General features: G+C 43.8%; 1 protein-coding gene across 1 annotated transcript in view; it reads left to right on the forward strand.

The window, feature by feature from the left end:
- Nucleotides 1–3,222: 3,222 nt before the first annotated feature.
- The window catches only part of TMEM132D (transmembrane protein 132D), an 889,902-nt gene continuing 870,955 nt past the window's right edge, over nucleotides 3,223–22,169 (forward strand). The window contains exon 1 of the mRNA XM_061384523.1: nucleotides 3,223–3,690. Within this exon, the coding sequence (XP_061240507.1) occupies nucleotides 3,612–3,690 (79 nt within the window). The 5' untranslated portion in view covers nucleotides 3,223–3,611. The remainder of the gene's footprint in view (nucleotides 3,691–22,169) is intronic.

Below are 22,169 nucleotides of genomic sequence, written 5' to 3' on the forward strand. Positions count from 1 at the left end.
AGTGAGAAGCCTGCACACTGCAACCCCCGCTTGCCGCAACGAAGGCCAGCACAGCCAAACATAAATAAAGAAAAATAAACATTTTAAAAAAGTTAATAGAAGTTTTGGAAAGGCTCCTCTGCACCCTCAAGAAGGACTGATCTGGTAGCTTGCGTGTCATCCCCATGATTCTCAAACTTCAGGCATTTCTCACCATCCTTATGAGTTTTGTCAAGGGGGGATGATGACAAATGTCCTTGTGTTACTAGTGATTCAATGCTCTCCTTGAAATAAGCCTAATGCTTCAAAAACTTAGGTAACTTAATTGAAAATGCAACTTACATCACTAAAGGGAAACTGAGATATCAAACACATCAATAGCCAAAGTAAAAATAAAACCAGCATTCAAAAATTCTAGCTAGACACCATCACTCTGCACAGAAAAATATGCCTTCTATTTTGAAACCAAGGGCATTTATAATCGTGAAAAGTTGTCCTAAGAGTTGCTTAGGTCTCAGCCTTTCTCCTTGATGTGATTAGAAAGGTTGGAAGAGGAACTGATTCCGTTTTAGAGGAGGCCCCATCTTTGTGGTATCCAGAAGCCTCCTATATCCACCCGTGGGATCCACCCATCCTGGAATTCCACCTTCATCATTTCCTGGTCTTTCAGGAAACTGCTGCAGAAAAATGTTTTGTTTTTATGGAAAGTCGACCCAACGCAAACTGCCTGGTGTCCCAGCTTAATTCACAAAGTGGGAACAGTTAGTACTGTTTAATTACTGACAGAATTAGGCTTACAGATTGATTTATGGCCTTACAGAGGAAACAGATATTCTTGGAGGAAAGCAGATTTCTCACAATTAATTTGAGGCAGGCTCTTCAGATGGGAAGTGCTCCCAGAGGCCTGGGATGCTACTGAAGAGCTGGTAGGCCTCAGCTTACTTCTCTAAAGCCTTCCTAAGGTGTTGCCTCTCCAAGGATTAGTTGTGCTAATTACCCAAAGAAGATTAGATATATTAGCTAGAACAGCATCTTGGAGAGTGAGTAGCCATGCTTACATCATATTTCAGCCACTGATCCAGTACCTGGAGTTGCAGCTTCCCAAAACTTGAACACCAAAGAGTAGGAAAAATTTTTGTGAGTCAGCTGTGTATAATGGGGAAATGGTTTACCCTGGAATGTTAGCTATTTTTGCCCTGAGGATGCAGATAGAGAAAAATTTTTGCCATGACATACCTCCCATCCTCCCCCCAAAATGTACTTGGTGATTGCAGTTCTGGAAAAAAAAATTTTTTTTGAATTAGAATACATAAAAAGATTGTTTTTAATAAAGCATAGGATCATTAGATCCTAGTCAATACATTTGAAAAATGTTTTAGAAATAGACTCCGTTTCACATTGAAACGGGCTCTGGCAATCTGGACTTGGCGTTTTATGCAATCTACTGGCTCCGCCATTAAGAAGACAGATGGAGATGTGCCAGGGACTAAACCTCAGCTTCCCCATCATTGAGGTGGAGGGGATAGGGGACTCGACCAGTGGTCCTTGGATGGGCAGCATCAGTATCACCTGGCAATTGTTAGAAACACAGATTCTTAAGTGTCACCTGCTGCGGCTGCTGCTGCTAAGTCGTAGACTTGATAAATAAGAGGCTCTAGGGGTGGCGATGGAGGACTCACTATCCCAGGTGATGTTGATACTTACTCAAATTTTGCAAGTCCTGAAACACATAATCTTTTAGGTTCTTTGCTGTATTAACTCTAGAGTTTTATAGGAGAGAGATGCAAAGTGAAAATGCAGAAAGTTTACAAAGTAAATGAAAAAAAAAAACCCAAACAACAAAACCATCCAGAAAGACAGACATTCAAAAAAGTAAATATAGAATAAAATAGAAGCCACATCTCATAGAGAATGAAACCCAGACAGACACTCTTGAAAATTTGCAAGCTAAGCACCCAAAGTGTTGATATATTTTTGCAATGACGGGCATATATAATAAAACTTCTGTGGCTCCCTTGGCTGAATGATAATGACCCATTTTTACCTACTGAGGTAAAGTCACCTCATTTGATTTGGTTGTTGTCGGCTTACAATATTCTTTAAATATTCAGACCGCTTTCTCTCGCTCTCATTTCTGATTCGGGTAATTCAAAGGCTCCCATGGAGAAGTCCTTGGGCTAAAATCAGAGGCTGATGCTCTGTAGCCTTGGTTTCCAGTGTGTCTTAATTAGGCATTCAGGAAGGATAAATGAAGAACTCGTCTTTTATCTTCTCAAGGCCAAGTTGGCCCCTAACGGATCCATTCCTAGTTCCAAATGGGCCAGAGGGGAGTCAGGACGGAATTCTTTTAGGATCAGTGACTTGGTGGTCATTCCAGGGTAGAGGCGGGGTGAGGCCAGCATGACCCTCAGGACGGCTGGCAAGTCAAAGTCTTCCTCCCTACATATTGTGGGGAAGATCCAGCGAGGGGGTGATGGGCCCTTTACAGCCATCTTCTCGTTTACTGGCAGGCGGAGAGCATTAGAAACCCCCAAGACAGAGGACCTGCTCTTAGCGTGAGATCTGACTAGCAGGAGAAGGTAAACGGCCTTCTTGACACCTGTTGGGAGAGTGGGCAGCTCCCTGCCGCCTCCTCCGCGCTGGCCGAGCCGGCCGGGTACTAGCCCGCCTCCCAGCCCCTCCACTGCCGCTCCGGCGCGCAGGGAGGGGGTGGCCGGGAGGGTGGGTGAGGGGCAGACCCGGAGAGGTGGGATTGACTGTGCGGATTGGGGCTTGCGGCTGTCACTCCGAAAGGGTGGGGCTTTTTTAAAAAAGACAAATTTTTAAGGCAGACCCCGAGTCCGCACCCGGCACCGTGGCGCTCGCGTCCGTGCCGGATGCAGTCTCGGCGGAGCGCGGCCGGTGCGCGGGCGGCGAGGTCCCAGGGCCCGCGGGTCCTCCTCCGCGCGCGGCTAGCGCGCCTCCCCCAGGCGGCGGGGGCAGCCCTGCGTCCTCGGAGTCGGCGGTGCGCGCCGCGCGCTTAGGTCCCCGCGAGCTTGATCCCGGGCGGGAGCCGGGCCGGGGCGGGCGGCACGGGGAGTGACTGCTCCCAGCCAAACTTTGGCGCCGGTGCGCGCCCCGGGGCGCGGCCGGGCGGGATGGGGACCGCGCGCCCGGGCGCCCCGCGCCGTTCCGGGCGCCGGGCCACCCGGCCGGGGGTCCTCGCGCCGCCTCCGCCCGCGCCCCGGGCGCCGCATCCCGGCCGCCCCGCCGCCCGTTAGCCTACCGCGTCCCTGCGCTCCCGGAGGCGCCCTTTGGGGGCCACCTGGGAGCCAGTTCTCGCTGGGTAAACGGAAAGGAACAAATTCGTGTGGATGAAAATAAAAATATCCTGGTGGGGGTGAAAGGGAGGTGGGGTTTGTCTGCGCGCGCGTTGGACTCGGGAGAGCAACTCCGGAGCGGCGTGCGGTGTCGCCTCCCGGCCGGCCATGGACTGGCGGGAGGAAGGCGCAGGGCGCCGCGGCCGCTCGCGCCCCTAGCCCGGCGCTCCCTCGCCTTCCCGCCCCGCTCCGACCCTCGGGGAGCTTGGCGACCGTGTCTTCATCGCCCAGACGGCACCGTGGAGCCGAGGATCTGCGCTCCGGGTCTCCGGGATGTGCGCGTCTGCGATGGGGACGCTGTGGCACCGCTGGTCCCCCGTGCTCATCAGCCTGGCCGCCCTCTTCTCCAAAGGTGAGGAGACGCCGCCGCCGCCACCTGGGGCCCCGGGACGAACTTTGCTGGGAGTGAGTGTGTGGGAGGGTGTGCGTGGATGGGGGTGGCCGGGAGAGTGGGTGTGGGTGTGCGTTGATGCGTGTGCACGCGCGCGCGTGCGGCAGCCAAGGTCCTCAGCGGCCCCTTTGCAGCAGGTGCCTCCCGGGAAGACTTGGGCGGGAGGCCCTGAGTGAGAATGCCAAGGGCGGCAAAATAGCCCGGTCCACCTGGCAGCCTCGGGGAGGGGGTCGCGTGGAGAACCTTGAAAGGAGACGTGGGCCCTGGGAAGGCTGAGGAGGATGTCCGAGGAAGGGATTGAAATGACCTCCTGAAAAGGTTCTGGAATTTGGACTTGACTTTTTCTGCTGGCAGGCACCCGTGAGGATATAATTCCAGAGCGCGCCTCTGTATGGGAATGCAGTTGAGTACATTCGTCGGCTGCGACGCCTATGAGATGGGTCCAGCTCTGGAGAGGTGGCCCTGAGTTTCTCTAAGAGAGGTTTTGGGGGCAGACTTCTCTTCCTTTGCCTTCTGTGGCTGTTTGTCCGAGGGCAGCATCCGTGAGGGTTGGGCGCAGAGTTTAAACCGTGCTTATCACCTGCGTTCCCCCAGCAGAGCCCCTAATTTGCAGCTGCCAGAAAAGCCGGGATTCCCCATCTGCTTCCCTTCTGTCAGCATCCCTCTCTGTCATTGGTACAGCAAGTTGGAATGCTCAGGACACGAATTCCTTGAAGGGAAATTATTTGATTCACACGTGAGGTTGTAGAAAGGATCAGCAGTTCTTCCTGCTTACTGATCAGGACTCTATCTGTGTGTGGTTCCTTCTCCCAAGAGCCTCTTTCCTACAGAGAGAGAGAGAGAGAGATTAGAAGAAACGTGGAGCTTTTTAGCAGTCTCCCATGTGTGTCCCTAAAACCCTGTAAACAGATTTTTGTTCTCCGGAGAAGATTTCCGAGATGAGATCGCTCTTAGAAACTTCAAAGCCAATTATCATGCACAGAGCCTTTTAATTACAGGAATTTTCTGTTCTCAGAGCCTTTCCGGCATCACTGAGGTTACATTGCTTTAGATCTGACAATAGCCGGCTTTTGTGCTGGTGTGATTTAGGACAGGGTGACCCGTGCCCACTCTGCTTGGCTGTCTTTTCAAGTGTGGTCTAAAGGGCTCATGTCTCCTAATTATGAGTTAGAGCAATTCTGAGGGCCAGAGCCTCGGGGGTTTTTGATGTGCACAAGAAGCAAGAAAAGGTTGATGAATTTGGTGAAGCCAACCCAGGCAAACGTGAGGTTAAAAAAACCTGAATCCACAGCAACAACAGCCCAGCAGACTTGCCTTTTGCTACAAGGCATGTTTTCTAGTGGTTGTCGCTTGATTTGATAGTAGGAATGGACTCCTGTGTTTTATGCTGCAGTAACAAGGTTTTACTAAGAAAGGTACAGAATTGCTTTGTAAATATGACCTAACTATTGTGTTTCCTTGGTTAGGTACATAGTTCTCTTACTGATCTCCTTATTAGACTGAGTAGGGTTGAAAAGAAATGTATTTCCCCTGATAGTCTCTTGAACTTTTTCAAGTGGAAACTCTGAAAATGTCCTTAAAATGAGAAACTCTGATGTGAAGGTCTTGGCTTGTGGAAAGATGCTATAAGCCCAGCCTATGGCATATTTTGAGTTGAACACCCCTAAAACCATTCTGTCCTATAAAAGTTCCTGGTGCAGATAATAATGGTGTTTTAAATGCAGGGACAGTGCAGTTCTTTTTCCATTATGTTCAAGTCACTTTGCGCTCTCAGATCCTCTGACTCCCTGAAAGTTCTGAACCAGTTTGAAATCCAAGATGGACTATATTTCAGAGGATTTTGATTGGAAGAAAACATATGCATAGACACACACCCATCCAAAGTGCCCAGTTTATCTGGGTCCAATGGAAAGATGGAGATTGTTACCAAATACTAAATATTGCTTCAGTGTATTATTGTTTTTACTGCATTGCTCTAGTTCTTTCTAAAGATGAAGCTTTAAAGGAACAGATGTGCACATTTTAACAACAGGCTAAGGTCTTTGAAATTCACATTTGTTTAAATTTGATGCACAGGAAGTGATTGGACATAGAGCAACCTCATAGATCTTTTGAAAATCAAATAAAAATAAAATTTCATTGCTTGCACTTCTATCCCTTGGGAACTGGGAACTCTACTATGACACAAAAAGTTTGATCAGCACTGTCGTCAGGCGGTCCCAGCCTTCACTGGAGAATGATCTTTATGTCAAGTCATCAGAGGGCTTGTGTCTTAAGTTTAGGATATTAACTTACTTAAAAACTTCATGCAGATTACAGCTATGCCAGCTTGCAAATGTGGTTTACTGTGCTGCTATTGGCTTCGTGGAAGGGGGCAGGTCATGGAAAGGAAAGGGGCCCAAAGACAAATTAATGAGACTGTTAAGGCAAGTTCACCTGTCGGCCACATAGGCCAGACAAACTGAAACGTCAGAATTTGGAACAGAGAAAGGTTTATTGCAGGACCATGCAAGGAGACAGGTGGCTTATGCCCTAAAAAGCCTCGAGCTTCCTGAAGAGTTTTGGCAAAGCGTTTTTAAAAGCCAAGTAAGGGAGGTGGTGGTGGGGGTCACAGGGTACCTGATCAGATGGTGCACAATTCTCTGGCTGATGATGAGGGAACAGGGCAGGGTTACAGGGGTTAACTTTATCTATCCTTAGGCTCCAAGGGTTGTGGGGCTATGTGCTCTCGGTCCTTAAATAGTTAACATCTTCCATTTGGTGGTGGGGTTTCTTGTCTGCAAAACAACTCCGGAAATGTGCATCAAATACTATTATTTAGGTACTTCAGAGAGGAGCTAAAGCAGAGGATATGGGGAAAGGCCTGTCCCAGGAAGGTCCCAGGGGTTCCTTCTCTTACAAAACTGTGCATGTGTTAGTCGCTCAGTCATGTCTGACTCTTGGTGACCCCATAGACTGTAGCCTGCCGGGCTCCTCTGTCTATGGAATTCTCCAGGCAAGAATACTGGAGTGGGTTACCATTTCCTTCTCTAAAGGATCTTCCCGACCCAAGGATCGAACCCTGGTCCCCTGCATTACAGGCAGATTCTTTACCATCTGAGCTACCAGACTTACAAGACTAGTGACCGTCAAAGAGCTGGGAAGGCTTTCAATACAAAATCAGGAAGGTTGCCACATGTAGACTGCTTGTCATGACCCTGACCTGCATCCCCCAGAGTTGTGTTTTCTTGCAAATGCCAATAAGAAGCAGACACTCAGAGGCCTGGGATCCCGGGAGAGGAACTGCTGGGGTGATGGGGCACCGTCTTCAGGCTGTGCCAGTCATGTGCTCCACCTGCATCCGGAGCAGTACAGCCAGCCTGCTGGGCAGTGGCATTGTGAGGTCACCTTCTGCAGAATGTTTCCACCTTGATCAGTTCAGTTCAGTTTAGTCGCTCAGTCATGTCCTACTCTTTGCGACCCCATGAACCACAGCACGCCAGGCCTCCATCCATCACCAACTGCCAGAGTTTACCCAAACTCATGTCCATTGAGTCAGTGATTCCATCCAGCCATCTCATCCTCCATTGTCCCCTTCTCCTCCTGCCCTCAATCTTTCCCAGCGTCAGGGTCTTTTCAAATGAGTAAGCTCTTCGCATCAGGTGGGCAAAGTATTGGAGTTTCAGCTTCAACATCAGTCCTTCCAGTGAACATCCAGGACTGAGCTTTCTTCTTAGGTCAGAACTGAAGTGTCTGGCTGGCCAAGCATCACCTCTTATTTAAGAATATCCTCCCACATCCCATCCTTCTGGACTGGAAGGAACTTCGGTTTCCAGTGACACTTTGTCTGGGCTGTTGGGGAGGAAGGCATATTCCAGGAGGGAGCCTTCTGGGGTGTGTGTGTATGTTTGAGAGAGACACAGAGACAGAATAGACTTCACTGCTTACATTTAAACAGTGACAAAATTAAAAGGCTAAGAAATGGGGAGACCATGAAATTTCATTTTTCCTGAATTAAAAAGTTAAATGCTAAATATGATTTTATAAAAAGTACTTAAATACATAGAAAGTTAGAATTCTGACTATTCAGATCTGCTTAATTTAGTTCAATTCTGAAAGCCAAGGGAAAATGAAAAACAAAAACTCCAAAAATACTCTATTGTAGAAGCTTACTTGTTGTTTGGTCGCTAAGTCCTGTCTGGCTCTTTGAGACCCCATGGACTGTGGCATGCCTAGGCTTCCCAGCCCTTCAGTATCTCCCAGAGTTTGCTCAAACTCATGTCCATCGAGTCAGCAATGCCATCCAATCATCTCATCCTCTGTCGCCCCCTTCTCATCCTGCCTTCAGTCTTTCCCAGCATCAAGATCTTTTCCAATGAGTTGGCTGTTTGCATCAGGTGGCCAAAGTACTGGAGCTTCAGCTTCAACATCAGTCCTTCCAATGAATATTCAGGGTTGATTTCCTTTAGGATTGACTGGTTTGATATCCTTGCTGTCCAAGGGACCCTCAAGAACCTTCTCCAACACCACTGTTCAAAAGCATCAATTCTTTGGCGCTCAACCTTCTTTATGGTCCAACTCTTACACCCGTATGTGATTACTAGAAAAACTATAACTTTGACTATATGGACTTTTGACTTTTACATTTTTACACTTCTGCACTTTACCCTTGACTTTTACATTTTTAAAATTCATCTAGCCATTTATCCACTGACCAATTTATTCAACCAGTCATCATCCATTATGTATTCATCCATATATCCCTCCATTTATCCATCCTTTCATCCATGTGCCCATCCATCCTTCCGTTCTTTCATCTATGTAGCCACCTATCCATCCTTAAGTCTAAAAAATTTGATAATTCAAAAAGTTTCAAAGAGCACAGAACCCTGCAGGAACTATTTGCCAGTGTTCTGAGGACACAGGATTAGGAAGGTGTAAAGTCATTGCTGGCCATTTCTCTAGCTTGTAAAGCACACAAATCATCCACGATTTTAAGTTGTGAACTCAAACCCCTCCTGTTCTGTGTTCAGGTCCCTCTTCCTTTCCTCTTCTGCTTTTCTTGGTTCCCTCTGCTTCCTTATTTTATCACAGTAGCTGCTTTTGGAGCACCAGTTGTATTATTACACACTTTATGCTGGCCGTAGGATTACAGCAGTGAGAAGAACCCACACAGATAAGGTTACTATCCTTCCAGAACTGGCAGTTCATAGAGGAGACAGAGAAAAGTGCTTAACTGTATAAAATTGTAAGGCTTCTCTGGTGTTCTAGTGGTTAATACTCTGCACTCCCAATCCTGGGGGCATGCGTTTGATCCCTGGTCTGGGACCTAAGATCTCCCATGCCACCTGGCACAGTCAAAAAAAAAGTAATTATACATTACATAAAAATGTTATATAAAGGAATGCCAGCTTTCAACTGTGATGTGCTAGAGGCACAGAGCAATCATCTCTGAGTACAGGTACGTTGGCCTTGAACTTAGCACATCTGGGGAGTGGCTAAGTGTTAACAGAGCTGGTATATGAGAGGGAGGGTGCAGACACGTACGTGGACTCCAGAGGGCAGTGTGGCTGGGCAGAGAGAGCAGTGGAGCTTGTGGTACTCCATGAAGGGACAGGATCCTGTCACCCTGACCTGGAGACAGGCAGCAGTCAGATGGGGTGTGGAGGTATCCGTGGCATCCAACCCTAGTCTTCTGCATTGGCAAGTGAATTCTTGACTTCTGAACCACCCAGGTGATGCTAGTGGTAAAGAATCCACCCGCCAATGTAGGAGACATAAGAGGCGCGGGTTCTATCCCTTGGTTGGGAAGATCCCCTGGAGGAAGGCATGGCAGCACTCTCCAGTATTCTTGCCTGAAGAATCCCATGGACAGAGGAGCCTAGCGGGCTATAGTCCATGGGATGTGGAAGAGTCAGATATGACTGAAGTGACTTAGCATGCACTCATGAGTCACCAGGGAAAGCCCAGATGTCAGGTACAGACGGACTTTTCAAGGGTCTGTAAATTTCTTGTAGCTTCCTTAACATCTTACCACGAACAAGGTGACTTAAAACAATAGAACTTCATTCTAGCGTAGTTCTAGAGCCAGTAGTCCAAAATCAATGTCCCTGGGCCAAAATCAAGGTGTCGGCTAGAGGCTTTAGGGGAAAATCTTTTGGGTCCCGGTGACTGCCTGTAGTCCTTACTTTATGGCAGAATCACTGCAATTTTCAAGGTTGCTGTCTTCCCATCTCTCTCTGTTCCATTCTCAAACCTTCTCTTCTGTGTCAAACCTCCCATGCTTCCCCCTTACATAAAGATACAAGTGATTGGATTTAGGGACCACTGGGAATAATCCGGACTGTCTCCCATTCTACTGTAATCACATCTGCGAAGACCCCCCTCCCTTCCCCCTTCCCCCTAAAAATAAGGGAACACTCACAGGTTCAAGGCATATAGATACCTTTTGGAGGGCACTTTTTACAGGGGTAACATTTTAAAACTATTTTCTGTCTCCTCTAAAGCTTTCATTACCTCTAGAAGCAACATCTATGTATTTTTCTATCTGCTTTCTCTCCAGTACTTAGTATAGTACTTTGGACCCTGCAGGGGCACAATAAGTTTTTAAGTATCCTTAGGACTGTAAATTATTGTTAAAAGAAACTTTTTGCGACAGTAAAATTGTTTGATGCTGGTTTTGTTTTTTTCTCCAGTAATTCAAAGAGCCCCAGGACATACTTTGGTCGATAATAATAACAGCGAATTTTAAAGTAATTATTGCATGCCAGACACTGAGCTGAGTGATTGATGAAAATGGTTTTTGTGAATTCGCAGATAAACCCAGTAGGGTGGATTTTATTCGCCCCATTTTGTAGATGCAGAAATGGAGACTCGGAGACGTAGTGTCCAAGATCTTACAACTAAAGTACCACAGTCTGAATTCTGATGCCGAAGCACCTTGCTGTTAGCTCTTTTACATCCTGCTCATGTTTATGTATATTACTTACAATGAATCCCTTTGTCAGGCAAAAATTACGTCTGGTGCTGGACTTGATAAACTTTGTGTACAGAGTGGTTTCCCTGGAATTTCAGCTCCAAGCCTTGGATGTGCTTGGCGCTCATTATTTGTTGCTGGAAATGGATAAATGAATATCCTGTTTTTTGCTTTTTTAATTTTCTCAGTCTTCATTTTTCCAACAGCAATCGGGAAAGATAGCAAAAAAGGATTAAAACATAGATTTTCAAATATAATTTTATTTATTGGCTGTGCTAGGTCTGTGTTGCTGCTGCGGGCTACTCTCTGGTTGCAGTGCGTGGGCCTCTCACTGTGGTGGCTTCTCTTGTAGTGGAGTGCGGGCTCTGGGCACAAGGGCTTCAGTGGCTGTGGCATGTGGCTGATAGAGCACGGGCTCAATAATTGCAGCTCATGGGCTTAGTTGCTCCGTGGCTTGTGGCATCTTCCCAGATCAGTGGTTGAACCCGTGTCTCCTGCACTGGCAAACTCGGATTCCTCTCTGCTGAGCTACCAGGAAGCCCCTAAAACAGATTTTAATCCCAAGGCTGTCACAGGGGTGGAGGAGGTGATCTGATGATGAGTCATGGTGTGGTTGTCTCCGAGGCCAGGATGCTGATGCATCTTTGGTTGTGCTCCCTGAATCCCAGGATCCCATCATTCATTCATCACCTCAGCTAACATGCATGGGTCCTGGTGGAGGGGAGACTGACGTGACCTCTGTTCTAATAAGACTAAACCTCTGGATAACTTAGGTGACTCTTTAATACTATTGTAAAAAAAGAGAAAGAAGCGTGTAGCATGAAGGCAGACAAATATTTTTCCTGTTTCCAAAAGGAGAATGTTAGGTTCTGTGAACATATGGATCGGCGAGTTTAACTTATGATGCCAGACCACAAGCTTGAATGAGTTATGGGGAGAATATTGTGCGGGTTCTGGCAGACGTGAGTGGTGATCACGGGAAACCAGCATGGATTTGTCATGACATGAGACCAGAGACTCCAGATATTTTGATATCACTTTTATCATTCATTTAAAAATCTGCTTTAAAAAAGTCTATAGGAAGGATTAAGAGGAGCACGCAACAGCTTGAAACCAGGGTTGTATTCATTTCAGCGTCAGTTTTAAGGGTCCCTTTTATTTATTAAAAAAAAATTTTTTTGGTCTTTTTAATTTTACTGTTTTTCAAGATTTGGCAACTTTGAAAATCTTATTTATTTAAAAAATTTAAATGTCAGGGTACTGATACGTTCTTAAAATCTTTATTATTTTTTATTGAAGTATAGTCGATTTACAGTGTAGTGCCAATCTCTGCTGTACAGCAAAGTGATTCAGTTATATCCGTATAGACACCCTTTTTTATATTCTTTTCCATTATGGTTTATCACAGGATATTGAATATAGTTCACTGGGCTATACAATAGAACCTTATTGTTTATCCACCCCACATATAATATCTTGCATTTGCTATTCTCAAACTCCCAGTCATTAACTCCCCCTCCTCCCCTTGGCAACCACAAGTCTCTTCTCTATGTCCATAAGTCTGTTTCTGTTTCATAGATAGGATCATTTGTGTCATATCTTAGATTCCACATATAAGTAATATCATGTGATATTTGTCTCTCTCTTTCTGACTTACTTCATTTGTCTCTAGGTGCATCCATGTTGCTTCCAATGGCATTATCTCATTCTTTTTTGTGGCTGAGAAGGCGATGGCACCCCACTCCAGTACTCTTGCCTGGAGAATCCCAGGGGTAGGGGAGCCTGGTGGGCTGCCGTCTATGGGGTCGCACAGAGTCGGACACGACTGAAGTGACTTAGCAGTAGCAGCAGCAGCATTCCACTTGGAAAAGGAAATGGCACCCCACTCCAGTACTCTTGCCTGGAAAATCCCATGGATGGAGAAGCCTGGTAGGCTACAGTCTGTGGGGTCACAAAGAGTGGGACACGACTGAGCGACTTCCCTTACGCACCGCGTCTTTCTCCATTCATCTGCTGATGGACATTTATGTTGTTTCCATGTCTTGGCTTTTATGAATAGTGCTGTTATGAACACAGGGTGCATGTATCTATTTGAATTATAATTTATCTGGATATATGCCCAGGAGTGGGACTGCGGGATCATATGATAATTCTATATTTAGTTTTCTGAGGAGCCTGCACACTTTTTTCCATAGTGGCTGCACCAACTTTCATTCATACCAACAGTGTAGGAGGGTTTCAAGGGTCCCTTTTATACAAATGTATCATCCAATATGTCTGTCCTGTTAACTCTCAGAAATTAAGAATCTACAGGAAAGGAAGGCCCTTGAACTCAAACAAATTTGTGAAATACATTCAAAAAGAGATTAAGCACATATTGTCATGACAGGACAGCAGTAACCAAGGTGAAAAATACATTTGAAAGAGTTGAAAGGGAATAAAACTTTTCTCCCTCTTTTTCTTAACCAAAGCCTAGAAATGAGACTGAGATATACATTTGAAAAGACAGGAATTCGCAAAGAATTTTTAGCCATTAGCGACATTAGTTATTTTCCATGTGAGAAACATAAATTCTTATGTTTTAGGGAGAGATGCTGAGCAGACTCACTAAGTAAAGAAGGTGGCAGTTAGATTTCATTTTTGTTTTTTTTTGCTTCTGTGTTTGGTCAGGAAAACAATGTTGGTAGGTTGTGGGGGATGCTTAAATTTTGATACAACTTGCTGAGGTTCTCAGATTTTGGACACAGAGACTTCCCTGGTGGTCCGGTGGCTAAGACGCCATGCTCCTAATGCAGGGGGCCTGGGTTCGATCCCTGGTTGGGGACCTAAGGTCCCACATGCCGTGGAGTGACTAAGGCCGAGTCCTTGCGCTGCAACAGTCCCAGGTGCTACAATTAAGACCTGATTCAGTCAAATAAATAAAATATATTAAAAAAAAATCTGTCTCCTTTTCAAGTTGCTTTTCTAAGAAATCCTTCTTAGGCCTTAGTACCAGGAAAAAAAAAGGAAAAAAAGCTATGTTTATCCTGAGAGATAGTTTACACCTCATCCTAAGAACACCATGAATTTTCTAAGTGAATTTCCAATTGTCTGTCTTTGCTTGAACTCCTATGAGTCTCGGAGCCAACTTCGCTATTTATAAGTCTAGGAACTTAAGAGACACATCTTGTGACTCAGCTCCAGCCTTGGCTTTATTTTATTTTCCTTATTCTGTCTCTCTTGTCTGCCTCCTTGCCTACTTTTTCTATCCCAGTGCATTTATTTTTTGTAAGCTACTTCAAAGTAATCCTGACACAAGGGAGAGGTAAAAATAAATAATCTCACTCCCTGAAGATGACTGCTGCAGCAGTTTGATGTCTTTCGTTTTGGTTGTTTCTCTATGAATTTTTGAAACAGTTGTGTTCACACGGTCTCTGGGACACATAATTGGTTTTTTACTTTTCTGAGTTCATATGTTTATGTAAGCATATTTCTCATGTTTTAAAGATGTATCACAAATATATTTTTAATGTCTTTGCTATAGCTTAAAATTTTCAACTCTTGCTACACAATTATGTAATTTATGGGTTTTTTTTTTTTTTGCTATTGTGAGGAAATCATTATCTTTGTGCATAATTTTTCCTTTGAGTTACTTTCTTAGAATCACAGTTAGTTAATGATGGAGCCAAAGAATATAGATAGAGATTTGCTGCCAAATTCTTTTCCAAAAGGGCTCACCTTTTTGTACAGGTGTTAATGATACCTGAAAGCGACCATCATGTTGAACCTTGTTGCCCTTAGTGATGGCACTATGGGTGTCTGCTGTACTCCCACAATCTTTGTAGACTGCCTTGGTGGCCCTGAAAAGTATTCAAAACATAGACAGAACTTATGGATGCCAGGGGGAAAGATGAGAGAAGGCATAGTTAGGGAGTTTGGGATGGACACGTACACATTGCTCTATTTAAAATGAATAGCCAATAGGGGCCTACTGTATAGCAGAGGGAACTCTGCCCAATGCTGTGTGGCAGCCTGGATGGGAGGGGAGTTTGGGGGAGAATGGATACATGGATATGTATGGCTGAGTCCTTTTGATGTCCACCTGAAATTATCACAACATTATGAATCAGCTATACCCCAATGTAACATAAAAAGATTTTTGTTGTTGTTTTAAAAAAGAGATGACATGGAGGGAGTCACATCAAGAACGTGGCTTCTATGGGTCTGAAGATGTTTTCCTTGAAGTGTGGTCGAGCCCCCTGAGATGCTTTGTGTCTAAGGGCTGCGGAGTTGCAGTGGATGAAGTCACAGTCTGTGGCCAATGGGGAAGACGCAGAGTTGCGTACAGAGGGTTCTTCCTGGGATGCTTTGCTCAGAGGACCTCAGTCAACAGGTATCATGGAGGCAGACTGTGGCTTCAAGGTGACGAGGGAAAATGAAAATGCATTTAGAAATGGAGTAAGAAGGATTTGATTTAGTTACCTGGGAAGTTGAAGCCCCTCTAGGACGAGCTGTTTGTGAATCACCATTATAGAACAGAAGCGAAACAGCAGGTGGACATTTAAACCCAGAATTCCTTGATTCTGTGATGTTGATAGAATTTGAAAGGTCCCCTGCTGCCTAAATACAGCAAAAAATATTCAAGTTCAGCCCCGAGATTGACCTAGTTCTCATATTTTGTCTCCAACTGGGACTGTCACTCGTACTGAGCACCAAGGGCTTTGAGTTATTTATCCAACAATTATTTTTTGAAGCCAAATTATAAACACAGCAAGACAGGCTCCAAATATATAGCAATGAATATGAAATCAACTCTGCCCTTAAAGTGGGGGAGACTGAGATGTGAACCCCTACCTGTCTGTAGTAAGCAGCTGAATGCAGATAAGGAAAAGTCATTGATAAGGTGAAGAAAAGAAGGAAAGCAGCCTTGGTTTCCCCTTAAAGACCTTTAGAGGTTTTTTTTTTTTTTTTGGCTGTGACATATGGCATGTGGGACCTTAGTTCCCTCACCAGGGATTAAACCCAGGCCTCCTGTAGGGGCAACGCAGAGTCTTAACCACTGGACCACAGGGGAAGTTCCTAGAGATCTTTTCTATGGGCTTTTCTGGTTCTCAGGAACCCAGAGATTCCTGCCAACCTTGCTATCAGGACTCCAGTCTCTTCAGTTCAGAAAGGCACAGCAGAAGGGATCTGCAATGGGTGTGAAATGTGCCAGTCTTCAGTATCTGCAGAAATTCTCATCTTGTTCAAATTGATTTTCATGACATTGGAAAAAGTCATGTTAAAGTATCTGAATTGTGTGCCTTTTCTCTTCCCAAGAGGACTATGGGAAGGAAACACAGACCTTAATGTGTGTTTCTCATGTTCATGGTCATGATGTTGGTGAACAGGTGCTCAGTGAATGGGCTGATTCAATTTTGATTTTTCTAAACAGGCTTCTAGGATTTGAAAGTATTCCTTGGGTTTCTTTGAACTGGAGGCTCTCAAGAGGAGATACTGTTTTATCCTCCCAAAGGCCTCTAGATTACTGTCTTCAGTCAGCCTTTAACAGATGCTGTGAAGGGAGAAATCAAAGTGGGTCTTCAGCTGTGAGGATCCTTTTTTTGAAATAGGAAGCAAAGTGTAAGAGAATCCCCAAGAAGCCATGGGTTGGATGGGAGAATTCTGCTTGAGTGTGATTTATTTAAGGAAATACTGTGATGAATAACTAGACATATTTTGGTTGCAGGTACAAAACAAAAATCTAAAATTGCCTGAGGAATACGTTAGTGAGGATGGGCTAGAATGATGGGTAGGCTATAATGAAATATATATATTGCATATATGTCAATATATTATATACATACATTATACATACACACATCTATTTCACATACTTATATTGATATATGAATAAATGTCCATGTCTCTGTGGCATAATTTGACAAAAATTTATTTCTTATTTGCTTAGAGTCCAGTCAGTCCTCTTTGACTTTGTGGTTATGCCATTTTGGACACATGGCAGCAGGGGATGAGAGAGCTAGGGGATTTTGTAGGATGCATTTAAGGTCCAGATTTGGAAATGGCTTCATTGCACTCACATCCCATTGATCAGCATTAGAAACAGAGCCTCCATCTAACCGCAGGGAGGACTGGGACTTGTCGAGAAGAATGTATATAGTTGTTCAACAGTAACAGTCTCTGCCTAAGGAAAAGATAAATGAACTGATTCGCACAGCTGAAATTCCGGGCATCAGGCAAGGCTTGATCCAGGTGCTCACATGATGCCTGAAATCTCTTTGCTCTTCTTTAACTATATTCATTCTAGTCTAAGACACACTGCCCTTCATTTAAGCAAGATGCTCCACCAGCTCAGAATTACACCTTTTTTAACCCTAAATTTAGTAATTAGAGTGTTCTCTTAACACTTCCATCAGAGTTCTGGTCCTGACTGTTAAAGGCCCACATCACTCCATGAGCCTTCCTACATCAGTCACTGAGCACAGAAGGATGGGATAGAGCAGCCTGATTGGCTTACATTTAGCCAATAAGCTCCCCCTTTAGAGCCTGGAGGAGGAACCCACTGAGATCACCTGCTATGAAAATGAGGGGCAGGTTATGCAAAATAATTATTTTGCCAAATTGGGGAGATGGATGCTGGCTGGTTGATAGATAGCAGCATTCCACTGTTAGGATCATTTTCATTTTCCAACCTAATATGAAAATATTCACATGTTCTCTCCTTTGTTGTTGTTCAGTCATTAAGTCATGTTTGAGTCTTTGTACCTCCATGGACTGCAGCCCGCCAGTCTTCCTTGTCCTTCCCCATCTCCCTGGAGTTTGCTCAAACTCATGTACATTGAGTCGGTGATGCTATCCAACCATCTCATCCTCTGCCACCCCCTTCTCCTGCCTTCAATCTTTCCCAGCTAATCTTTCCCAATCTAATGAGTTGGCTCTTTGCATCAGGTGGCCAAAGTATTAGAGCTTCAGCATTAATCCTTCCAGTGAACATTCATGGTTGAGTTCCTTTAGGATTGACTGGTTTGATCTCCTTAGAGTTCAAGGGACTCTTAAGAGTCTTCTCCAGCACCACAGTTCGAAGGCATCCATTCTCACACAGATGACAACTCCCACTACAGAACTGTCCCCTCTCTGATAAGTTACTTTGTCCTTTGAATATTTGTTTAAATGTAATGTACGCTTTTGTTTCCAATGATTGTAATTTTTCAGAGTCCTTAATGAGATGTAAAAACTATGCACAATGGAAATTACCATTGTGAATAAATATTTGCATTATGGGCTGTTAAAAGCAAGCATCAAAACACACAATTGCCTGTTTTACAAGCATTCAATATTTTGAAATGTGAGATCAGTGAAATGACTGAGAATTCTATTGAAAGGGAGAGAGAGCAGCTTAAATCATATTATTTACATTTTCAAGGGAGCGGCGCCAACAAAAGGAGGGAAAACAGTGATTTTGATGTACAGAAATGTAAAAGCAGCTCACCACTGAGTTCTGCCTTAGCCCTTTAAGTTCTGCGTATCTGGTTCCCATAAAGCTAGTGTTCTGCTTGATTTCCTTAATTAGGTAATACACATTAGGGAGTTGGGTTTTTGCCTGTACTTCAGATAAATGTAACCTTAAAACAAAGGGGAAAAACAGTTTCCAGGGCATTCTGGTATTACGGATAACCTAATATTTACATTTCGGAACAGACCAAAGCTTGCAGTGCACATTTGGGCCAAATGTCACCTTTTTACTATCCTAAAGTTATTTTCCTGGAATTGTTTTGGATGTGGTAAAGACATTATTACTATTCTTTTATGATTGAAATTTAAAAAGAAGGCCTCATGAATCTAAAGGATGCAAAACAAATAAAGCGATAGGGTGCCATAAGCCTTTAACTGGTAGGGAAGGAAAAGTGCTTTGTTTAAAACAATGCTGATTGAAATGCAGGTGATTTGCAATGTTGTGTTAGTTTCAGGTGTGCAGCAACGTGCTTCATGTATACATACATGTGTATGTATGTGTATACATGTTCCTTTTGCACATTCTCTTCCATTATAAGTTATTATAAGCTATTGAGTGTCTTTTTAAAAAAGCCTTCAGATTTCCTCCTGTACTTGTATGTCAGAGGTGTGGCTTTTTTTTTTTCTTCTAAACTTGTTTTTTTGTGTTGGAGTAGAAGAGTTGACTCATTGGAAAAGACCCTGATGCTGGGAGGGATTGGGGGCAGGAGGAGAAGGGGACGACAGAGGATGAGATGGCTGGATGGCATCACCGACTCGATGGACATGGGTTTGGGTGAACTCCGGGAGTTGGTGATGGACAGGGAGGCCTGGCGTGCTGCGATTCACGGGGTCACAAAGAGTCGGACACGACTGAGCGACTGAACTGAACTGATAGCCAATGAACAATGCTGTGATGGTTTCAGGTGGAGAGCAAAGGAACTCAGCCATACACGTACATGCATCCTTTCTCCCCCAAACTCTCCTCCCGTCCAGACTGCTCCATTACATTGAGCAGAGTTCCTTGTTGCTATACAGTAGGTCCCTGCTGGTTATCCATTTTAAATATAGCAGTGTGTGTAAGTGTCCATCCCAAACTCCCTAACTGTCCCTTCCCTCCATCCTGGCAACCTTAAGTTCCATCTCTAAATCCGTGAGTCTGTTTCTATTTTGTAAATAAGTTCATTTGTGTCTTTTTTTTTTTAGACTCCACATATGATCAGTCTCATACAATATTTCTCCTTTATCTGACTTACTTCACTCATTGTGATAATCTCTAGGTAGAGGTGTGCCTTTTGATTGACAGATAAGTGCGGTGGTACATGTGGCCTGCAAATACATTATATATGGCTTTTGCGGTGAATATTTTGAGATAGATTTTCATAAAGTGTGGATTTTCCGGTTTCTTTTCAATGGTGAGCAGCCCTGATATTTCTGTATGTCAACAGTGGTTCCAAGCTGGGCATCTGCTATTCCAACCAGTTGCTCTGCCCTGGGTGCATCTTAGTACATATCTCTTTTCCTAGTTACATTATCCCTGGACTTGAACTACTAGAGAACTGGTACCCTGGGTTTGGGTGTCTGTCAAAAGTGGGGAAATGAACTCTGGATGGGAATCCCTCTATTTGTTGAATCCACAGAGCTTCACTCATTTATATTATTTTGCTGGGCTCTGGAGATGTGTGAATTGACAGTCCCTGCTGGATCATATTTACCTTAATTTCCAGGAATTGTTTGATTTTGTGTTCTGCTTTGTTTTTACATTGTTTATTTACTGGAGCAGTGCCCTTGACATATATCCTAATATATGCATGGAGGGGTCATGCAAAGACCTTCCAAGGGGTATGTAAGTGGAGATATTTTAAAGGAGATGTATTTACAAATGCTCAACTTCTGTATGTATTCACTCTTAAACTTGACATCCGTATATTAATTTGCAGTTACACTGTTCATCTTCTCTCTCCCTTCCTCTATCTCTCTCTCCTGCACTGTCACACATACACACACACACTTACACATGCACACACAGAACTTCTTTGATTTTACAATAAAAACTTAACCTCTCATCCATCTAATGTCTTACTATGATGCATTTCTCCCAGGTGTTAAAACCTCCTCAGTACCCCCAGCAAAATTAGTAATTAGTTTAACCAGTGCAGCATAATACTCCCCCCACATAGCTGATTGAGAGGTATATTTACAAGAAGAGAATTACTTTTTATTTAAAAAAGTTATTTATCAAAATGTGTAATATTTGAGTATTATATACTCAAATATAATACTTATGTTGTATCATAATCATGATTGTAACAAACTTGATGAAGTTTGTGAATACTGAGAATTTTACAGTCTTAAGAAGAAATGAAAAAGCTTAAGTTCAGTATCCACAACTATATTTTTATTGTAAGAATGTATTAGAGGTGATGGGTATACATTACTTTCAAGATTAAAAGTATATTACATTCGGATATTTCCATGTCTTGGCTATTGTAAATAGTGCTGCAGTGAATATTGGGGTGCATATATCTTTTCAATTATAATTTTCTCTAGATATATGCCCAGGAGCAGTATTGCAGGATCCCATGGTAGCTCTGTTTTTAGTTTTTAAGGATACCTCCATACTGTTCTCCACAGTGGCTGTGCCAGTTTACATTCCTACCAACACTGTATGGGGATTCCTTTTTCTCCACGTCTTCTCCAGCATTGTTGTTTGTAGACTTTTTGATGGTGTGAGGTGGTACCTCGCTGTAGTTTGGATTTGCATTTCTCTAATTGTTAGCGATGTTGAGCATATTTGCATGTACCTTTTGGCCCTCTGTATGTCTTCTTTGGACAAATGTTATTTGGATCTTCTACCCACTTTTTTATTAGGTTGGTTGGATTTTTTAAAAATACTGAGCTGTATAAGCTGTTTGAACATTATATTTTGAACATTAATACCTTGGTAGCATCATTTAAAGAACTTATATACAAAACGGAAATAAAGCCCACAGACATAAAAACAAACTTATGGTTACCAAAGGGGAATTGAGGGGGTGGGGAATAAATTAGGAGTTTCGGATTAACAGATACACACTGCTGCTGCTGCTGCTGCTGCTGCTGCTGCGTCACTTCAGTCGTGTCCGACTCTGTGTGACTCTAAAGACGGCAGCCCACCAGGCTCCCCCGTTCCTGGGATTCAAAAACACTGGAGTGGGCCGCCATTGCCTTCTCCAATGCATGAAAGTGGAAAGTGAAAGTGAAGTTGCTCAGTCGTGTCCGACTCTTAGCGACCACATGGAACGCAGCCTACCAGACTCCTCCATCCATGGGATTTTCCAGGCAAGAGTACTGGAGTGGGGTGCCATTGCCTTCTCTGTAACAGATACACACTACTGTGTATAAAATAGATGATCAAGAGGGACCTACCATATAGCACAGGAAAGTATACTCAATATTTTGTAATAACCTATAAGGGAAAAGATTCTGAAAAATATTATATTTATTAACATTATATATATATATATGAGTCACTTTCCTGTGCACCTGAAACTAACACAACATTGTAAATCCACTGTAATTGAATTAAAAAAGGTATATTACATTAGGATTAAATTCTGTAAAGGAATCAGAATGGAAATGTGAGTTTAGGGGGGAAAGGAGCAGTGTAACATTTTGATTGTTAATGAAGATTTTTAAAAGATTTTATAAATGGATGGTGGTGGGTGTGGAGTCATTCTGTTATTTATATTCCAATAAATGCATTTAAAAGAGTGATGTAACAGTTTCATTTTAAATGTCAAGATTTACAATATACTGCAAAGTTTATCCTTAGCAACTATTGAAACTCTGATGAAAACTATTAGAAATCAGTTTTTAAATATACCAGTGTGAGCTTAGTTGCTCAGTTGTGTCTGACTCTTTGCAACCCCATGGACTGTAGCACGCCAGACTCCTCTGTCGATGGGGATTCTCCAGGCAAGAATGCTGGAGTGGGTTGCCATTCCCCTCTCTAAAATGTACCAGTGACTACATA

This window comes from Bos javanicus, chromosome 17 (assembly GCF_032452875.1).
Source record: "Bos javanicus breed banteng chromosome 17, ARS-OSU_banteng_1.0, whole genome shotgun sequence".
NCBI classification, from domain to species: domain Eukaryota; kingdom Metazoa; phylum Chordata; class Mammalia; order Artiodactyla; family Bovidae; genus Bos; species Bos javanicus.